At 44.7% G+C, this 8,692-nt stretch overlaps 1 protein-coding gene across 2 annotated transcripts in view; it reads right to left on the bottom strand.

Moving 5' to 3' along the window:
• Nucleotides 1–841: 841 nt before the first annotated feature.
• The window catches only part of ZNF423 (zinc finger protein 423), a 334,984-nt gene continuing 327,133 nt past the window's right edge, over nucleotides 842–8,692 (bottom strand). For both annotated transcript variants that reach the window (XM_066637032.1, XM_066637033.1), the window contains one exon: nucleotides 842–1,574. In XM_066637032.1, coding sequence (XP_066493129.1) covers nucleotides 1,545–1,574 — 30 coding nt within the window. In that variant the 3' untranslated portion in view covers nucleotides 842–1,544. The remainder of the gene's footprint in view (nucleotides 1,575–8,692) is intronic.

Raw genomic sequence — 8,692 nt, 5'->3', positions numbered from 1 at the left:
CCAAAGTCCACTAGCCAGAGCTATGTGCAACATTGCTGTTCAAGGCAATTAACCACTGCAGCCCATGGCCCCAGACAGGAGAATAACCACCATATATAAATCTTAAGCATATAACCAGCATATATAAGTCTAGGCAAAAAAAAACACAAACCCAGTTATTAGAGACCAGGCATTCCAAGGTGACAGCATATCACCCGAGAGAGAATGTGATCTGCCTCCGGCTACTCAATACAGAGGGCCATGCTTATCCGCAGGCTTCGTATCCATATATTTCAGTATATGTGGGTGCCGGGCACTTCTGGTCACATCTGGGAGGCCCTCTGAAGCACTCCCCTGTGGATTTACTTATCCATGGAATTTAGTATCCATCGGGGGTCCTGTGGATCCTGTGGAACAGATCCCCTGTGGATACTGAGGGCCCCCTGTATTTTTGTTTGTTTATTTATATCCTGCTTTATCTCCCAAGTGCGCATTCAAAGTGCCTAAGAAATTGTATTTTCTAAGAAATACAATTAAAAATAACTTTTAAAACATATTGAGATAGCTCTGTTTAGATTTTTAGATGTTCTGCAGCAATGCTTCATACCCTCATCACAAAACACACGGCTACGGCTACGGCCTTGACTTAAGCTGTGTTCCACGAAAACATAAAATCACAGGCCAGAAGATACCTATGTCCTTGACCAAGCCCATTTCATCTGACCTGGCTCCCCCCACTATGAATTTTTATGGGCCAAAAATTAGTGTAGAGGTTTTGATTTCCCACCTGATAAATTACACTGCCTTTCTACATTGCCCACAGCAAGCAACACACACATCAGGAGATGGATTGAGACTCCAACACTTGTCCAATGTATTCCCTTTATTGAACTGTATTAGTTAATGCAATCAGATTAAGTCACATTTATAAAGCAGACCATCCAGTTGGACTGAAACTGATGATATTCATTACATAGGTTTTTTTTATTTTTTATTTTAATTATTCTTTTAATCACTGTCCGGTGAACTGGCAAATCCAATCAAAGCATTAGTCTTTAATTGTTAAAAATAAAACCCCAAAAAAGTGTAAAAAAATATTCAGACAATAGCCAAGCCATCACATCACAATGCACATTTACCTAAAATTGCAATTAAAAAGCAGTTAAAACGGGGAAAGGGGGAAAAAGGAAACGGAAAAAGAAAATTAAAAAAAAAAAAATCACTCCTAAAATCTTGAACTATCCATATAATACAAGAAGCAACAAAGGGCAAGAGCATCAAAGCAGATTCCTATCTAGCAACTATAAATTCAGTCAGAAGCAGAAGCTTTAAAGTACACTAAGCTCAAGCAGGACAATAAAAAATACTGTGCATGGAATACTTTTAATCTCTTCCATTAATATTCATTTCCAGCTGCTTATAATAGCAGCGCCTTGTGGCCAAATCATTAGAGTTTTACATCTGGGTTGCAAATGACACTTTGATTGGATGTAATGTTCAAATGGTCCTCCCCACCGAGCTTCCGTCAAGTCGTCTGCAGAGAGGTGTCCTGTCGTGCCAGGGGCTCACTGAGCATGCTGGCTCAACGTGTGGTTCTGGAAAAAAGATGGGGAAAAGGAGACGTGCGTGAGGGGCAGAATAATAGCAAGCCAGCCCGTGTACCCTCCTACTCAGTCGCATTTATGCAGAACTCCGCATAAAAGCTTTGCAATTATTACAGAACAAAATGCAATAAAGGGGGGAGAGAGAGAGAAAGAGAGAGAGAAAGAGAGAGAGAAAAAATACTCCTAAGTAACAGCTGCCAATGTGACAATTTGCTTTATACCAATAGATCTGTTAATGCTGGCATGAACTTAAGAAGGAAAAAAGAGAGAGAGAGAGAACGAAAGGAAAAAGGAACGCAACAAAATGAATCTCAGTCAGCCAAAGTAGCGGCGGGAGGCTTTTGCTACATCCAGGCAAAGTGGTAACACTCTACGAGGAAGCTGGCCTTCCGGGACCGGCTTAACTGTAACAATTAAACAATATTCTCTGCCGCCCAGGGACACCCACCCTTCGCTTTGCCGTAGCCCCATTAGTTATTCTCACTCGACGCTGATGGAAATGCCTTGGCAGAAAGCGCCGGCCAGATTGCGACATGCACATTCGACAGTTGGAGAACTCCTTCCAGCAGCCCATGCACCAGTTCCTGTGCCCCAGCTTGTCCTGAGTTTGGTGAGACTAAGGTACAGAGGTTCTGGTGGTCTTACTGCACAACAGGAAGTGCTAAGGTGACCTCTCTGATGACAAACCCAACTGCAGCACACGTCCCACCACAAAGGAAGAAGCCCCCCCCCCAATTTAAAGCCAAAGGAAACCGCCGGCAAGGGACCAAGACACCAACCTTTAGGGAAATATTAGAGTGTTCTGGGCACGTTGCATTGCAGGGTAGGAAGGGGTTAATGCAGGTCTGGGAAATGGCAGTTGTGTAGCTCCATGGCTTAATCTAGAGGAAAGGATGACATCTCCTGCATACCTCTGCAATTGGCTGGCGTCCCTTCCATAAAGGGAGCTGCAGCCAGTCCCCTCGAGGGAGACATTAGAGGCGAGACATCCTGCCTGTCATTTGCAAGGAGGCTAAATAAAGCCTAATGCTATGCTGAAGTTGTATAATCCAGCCTAATGCAAACGGAAGTCAAGTCTGGGAGTTACAGGCACCTTGGGGACAGCGTCTGCAGTTATCTTGCTCCAAGAAGTGCTTCCTTCTCTCTTGCTGCTCACGCACACTTTGTGCCCAAAGCTAGGATGCCCTGAGCACTCCTCTGCTTTTAGCCATTGATTTTTTCCCCTCCAAGTTCCGGTGTGCATGGTTGAAGGGCATTATCTTGTGCTGATCTGGCGACACAGAGAAGTCAGCTCCTATCTCTGCACTGGTCCTACCTTGTCCTAAACCTTATCCGCATGAGTGCTATTCCCATGAATCAAAGATTGTCGTCCCATCCAGAGAAAATTACTCAGGCTAAATTCCCACTAAACTCAGACACCACTAACATGGGTCCCATTCATTTTAAGTGGACTTCGGTGCAGTTAACTTCTCTTGGAGGTTGGAGTCTGGGTGCCTTCAAACTTATCTTCTCCAGGCATCTCCTAAGACAGTGGTTTTCAACCTTTTTCATCTCATGATACACTGACAAGGCACAATTGTCAAGGCACACCATTAGGTTTTTGACAATTGACAAGGCACAGCATGCTGCCAGTGGGGGGCTCACATCCCCACTGGCCCTACTAATAAATGATTTTCCCCCAAATTCCTGTGGTACACCAGTGGACCACTAGTGGCACACTAGTATGCCACGGCACAGTGTTTAAAAATGGCTGTCCTAAGACTTCATGGTCAGTGCTGGACTTTTCCTACACAGTGGGCCCTATTTATCTGCAGGTTCAGTACCTGCAGATTTGACTCAACTTGGGTGCCGACTCTGGCCGGAGGGCCTCAAGGACCTCACAGACATAACTGGAACGGTCTTCTAGTTGTGTCTGGGAGATCCTGTGAAGACTAACCACAGATTTTATTATCTGCAGAAATAGGTACCCGCAGCAGTCCTGGACTGGATCCCCTGCGGATACAGAGGGTCCACTGTAGTATCTATCTGTTTTGTAACAAGTCTGTCCCAAAGGACGTAGCTAAATTAACTGGAAGCACAATCCTAAATATCTGTGCTCAAATATTTTCTTGCAAAGAAGAGTCCATTGCCTCGATTGACAGCGTAAAATTATTTAAATATACAAAGAACAGTAATTTTGCACAGATCTTCAACTTTCTCCTAAGCCACATAAAATTCCTCTCCATTTCGGGGGGGGGGGGGCAAACCCACCCTGAATCCTCTTATTACTGAGATAACATCGGTCTAATGAAAATTGTCTGGTGGCAACATTTAACTAATGGAGGTTCCATTTGCAGGCCTTGTCTCTTGAGGTAGCAGTGACCCCATTTAAATACTGGTACAATCGCTGTTGAACTGTGCACTTCGCCCAAGTGACCACCAGGTGTCAGAAGTGCTGTGGAGTTTCTAAATCATGTCAAACTTACTAACAGTACTGTGGCCAATGGATTTTTTTTTTTTAATTGAAACTCCACACAATGATGCTCATTCTTTCACAAAGCGCATGACAAAAGGTTAAGGGGAAAGGAGAATAGGTAAAGCAAACCCTTCTGAAAATTAACAGCCAAAGGGGTAAAATGAGAGCTAATTTGAAGCTTCCAAATGGCACATAAATTCTTCCACGAACTTCATCTTAGGAAGGAGCAGAGACCAGTTTTATGCCCACAACACCACCATTTCTCACTGGTAGAGCACAGAGAACTTTCAATTTGCAAATTGCCTCTCCAGCTTCTATCCAGTTTTGAACTCACAAGAGCCCTGTGACAAAGGTCTCTCTTGTTCCCATTTTACAGATGGAGATTAAGAAATGAAGGGCATCCAATGAGGGGCAGATGCACAGGGTATTGGTGGTTTTCCTTAATTTTTTTAGCACTAAACAAAAAGCCTCCATCTGATTTGCAGGAAGCAAAACTGGAGAAGAATCATTTTGGGAAGGGGCGAAGTTGGCTGAACTTGATGGCAGCCATTTACCCCTTCCCCCGACCCGGCAGTCCCCTAGGGAAAGATTAGAAAGTATTCATCAATTAGCATTACTTTGAAGTTCCCTGCTCTCAAAGTGTCAAACAGGACATGCCACAACTTTTTGGGTGACACGCTAGTGTTCCAACACCAAACACCATTTGTTTTACTCATATTTCAGTTTTGAAATTATTGGACATTTCTTTATATAATACATAGCACCACACGTGATGTATTTTTTTAAATAAATGAATACGCAAAGAATTGTTTCTCTTTTCTTTGGGGAGGGTGGGTGACAGGCCAGCAGAGTCAAGTTAGGAATTTTCCAAATTTTTGACATGCCAAGCCCAAAAGGTTAGGGCTTCACTGGTCTAGGGTTGGGGGGGGGGGAAGGTGCGCACCAGCCACTCGGACTGCAAGGAACACCACAGGCAGGTGATCTGAAAATAGACTGCAGTAGCAGGGGTCCACTGGCAGAAGACCCATGGCCACCAGGGGGTCTTGATCCCCTTTGGTACTGGTGGCAGAAGTAGTACCCAAGGCACCATCAGGGGGCTAGTTGGGGGCACCAGGCCAGGGCTGTGCCCCAAGACTTCCAGTTATCTGCTGCTGGCACTGAGCAGTAATAAATTTGGAGAACGGTTTGGGTAAATGTCTGTGCCTCCCCAGCCCCCAATTTCAAGCTTAAAGAAAACTATCGGCTCAGCCTGACATATTTCATTGAAGTTTTCCTTTCAGAAAAACACGCTTTCAAGAAGTTGAAATGCTCTGGTTTGTTTAATACTGTTACATGTACACCTTTATTGGATTCACTCTTCCTTGACCCGAGTCTATCGGGTGTTACCGTCTTGTGCTGCCTTTTGATGGAGCAAAGTCATTGCAAAGATCATGTTCATGCAGTGAGTATTCCTTACAAACACTTGCTCAATGTTGTGATAACTGGGGATATTCTCTTCTTGTGCGTGGGGGGGGGGGGTTCCCCACAATCCAGAGAGAGACTTTGTCTATAACAGGAGAGGTCAAACTTGCTTAACGTAAGACCCTCAAACAATAAACTTCAGATGTTTCAGTCGCACTATTTAAGAAGCATTTACATTCTTAAAATATATTTACTCACCATGAACATTAAACTTACATTTTGAACCAATGGACTCTCAGTTTATACCCAGTAATTAATGATAAAGACTGAAAATTTCTTATTTACTTTTTATAGTAATTATGATGCAAAGAAGAACTCGGCCAATATAGTTCCGCAAGCTGCACATATAATGGGCTGCGGTTTGCCCACCCCTCATCTATACCAGGGGTGTCCAAACCTTTTGGCAGGAGGGCCACATCATCTCTCTGACACTGTGTCGGGGGCCCCGGAGAAAAAAGAATTAATTTAAATTTCAAATTTGAATAAATTTACATAAATTAATATATTAGAAATGGAACTTCTATGAATGAATGAATGTCTTGCAATAACTCAAGGCCTATAAAAGGCCTTGCGCAAATGAAGGCTGGTTTTTCCTTTGCTGCCACTGCTGCATCACAAATGTGAAACTGCAAGTAGTGGAGGGAGCCCTCACCCCACAGCTCATGCAAGAGGTTGAACAGTCACCCTCATGCTGAGAGCACTCACATTGGGCAAACGTGGGTTCCACCAGCAAGTCTCTGGAGGGCCAGAGACTCATTGGAGCCTGGGGGCTCCCCGAGGGCCGCATTGGGAGTCCCTGAGGGCCACAAGAGGCCCCCGGGCCGGGGTTTGGGCACCCCTGATCTATACAATTAAATGAGGGGTGGGGGAAGAGAGGAAGTGCATCCTCACAAAGGAACTATGTGTAAGTCTCATAGCAGCAGTGGAGAGGGGGGTATAATAATGGGGGGGGCTGCTTGCAGCTTGTACATCACCTATTCGCTGTGCCTAGGTTCCAAGCAAAGGTCGTGCATCTTGAGCAGCCAACCCCCAATTTGTTCAGTCACATTTGCCAAAATAACTTGCAGACGGTGAATATTTATGGGTTAGTTTAAAGTTCCTTTATCAGACTGTCACAGGAATCTGTCCTTTGCTGACAGCTTGTAAATCCTTGGTTCATGACAGGTCTGGAACCCTTGGTTCATGCAACTTAGCAAAATCAGCACAGAATTCCTGCAGCTGCTCTCCAGGGCTCCAGATAGGAAGTTCTCACTGCCCTACCTGGAAATTCTGCCAGAAGAGAAAAGACTTCTTTGTCCAGTGCGTGATTAATCTGTGGAATTCCTTGCAGAGGATGAGGTGATGGCACCTAGATACCTTTCAAAGGGGATTGGACAGATTTCTGTAGGAAAAGTCCATCACAGGTTATAAACCATAAGGATTTATGCAACCTCCTGGTTTTAGAAGTAGACTGTCCCTGAATGTCAGATGCAAGGGAGTAGCACCAGGATGCAGGTATCTTGCTGACTTGTGTGCCCCCAGAAGCATCTTGTGGGCCACTGTGAGATACAGGAAGCTGGACTAGATGGGCCCATGGCTTGATCAAGCAGAGCTCTAATGTTCTTATGCCAGGGCACCTCCTGTATGCAAGCTAGATACTCTTCCACTGTGTTACAGCCCCTGCCCTTTTGTATAGAAGCACTAATGTTCATGCTATCTTCCAGCCAATGCATTTTAACCATGGCAATCCTCTTCATGCACCACATGCCACAACCCCATATGCCTTACACATTCCTACATAGCTCCAGGTGTCCTCACATGTGCCCGCTTGCGTTGATTCAGGCCCTTCATAGCAATACCTTTGGTTATCATGAATACCAATGTTTTAGCAAAAGAAAAAGAATGCAAAAAAAAGAAAAAAGATATTGCATCCTCCAATCGAAGTCAGGGCTGTCAGTGCCTGGTAGATCCATACTTATTTAGGTAGTGTCATTTAAAAGATAATGCACAATCAGCACTAGTGGCAAGGCTTACGGTTTACAGGCAGAGAACATGATTTCCAAGCCGTGTGGCTGCCACATTGATTACAGCAGGCAGGTCAATAACGGAATGGTATGTGGCTCTAAATCTGATAATGAAGCGCTCCTTGTGAACCCTCTCTCCTCAACCATGGGTTAATAATACCTTCTGCACACATCTAATACAAAGGGCATGCTGTTCTTGTAAGCAAGAAGCCACACAGGGATGCAGACTGATTACCCTCAAACTCAAAGGCAATTCAGAAGCGGGGTCACCGCTTACTTCCCTAAAGGCCCATGACCCCAATGGAGCATCACACCACCTGTCAGTACCAAGGGCTGCAGGGACATTTGCCTTAAACAAACAGAGACTTGCATGAATTGTCTTCGCTGGGAAATCAGAAGGGTTGTACCCTGAATAATTATATCTAGCAAAAATGCAAAACAAACATCCCCCTCTCCACAATCGGCAGAATGGTTAGCCAAGGAGATCCACATCTGCTCGAAGCTCATGATGCAGGTGTACTTTTCAACTGGTATACGTCACCACCTGTCAGGTGGAATAAGAAACCGCTCACTGAAAAGCTCTGCCCCAAAGCTTAGTCTCCTTCACAAGTGATGCACAAAAATACAACACAAAATAGTTTTCTATGACTGGCAAAAGGTGTGGGCTTGTGTTTAAACATGCACAGTATCTGGATAGAAACACGCGGAGGATGTTAAATTAAAACTCATTTCTCTAACGAGCCAGAGAGACAAATGGGAAGTAGTGGAATTCAGCAAAAGCAGGCAGTCCCAGCATCAAGTCTTCAAAGGTTCTTTCCCCAACATTGTCAAAAAGCAGGCTGGAACGCTTATGAACAGATTTCCTTGTGAATAAGTACATTTGCCTGTGCCTGTGTGAATGTTAGCCAGTGTTCCTTTTCGTATCATCACAATTAACAATGCAGGGAAAAGTATTCTCTCCAATGAGCTGAGGTCTTTCTGTCTTTCACCCTGGAAGTGGAGCCCTAGTTAGGGGTACTACTAAACATATACACAGTGGAGTGCATGCTTGCCTCCCCCCTCAATCCAGACCACAACCGGGTGAACTCTCTTACAGCTGCTTATAAGCTTGGCCCAGGTTTCCGAAACTGCATGAGGTAGTACCAGGCCACAGATAAGCGGGCAGGGGTTAAACCCAGCATATTAACTGT

The sequence above is a fragment of the Tiliqua scincoides genome, chromosome 9 (genome assembly GCF_035046505.1).
Source record: "Tiliqua scincoides isolate rTilSci1 chromosome 9, rTilSci1.hap2, whole genome shotgun sequence".
NCBI lineage: Eukaryota > Metazoa > Chordata > Lepidosauria > Squamata > Scincidae > Tiliqua > Tiliqua scincoides.
The sequence above is the reverse complement of the archived record's forward strand: the minus strand, read 5'-3'. Positions and strand labels throughout refer to the sequence as shown.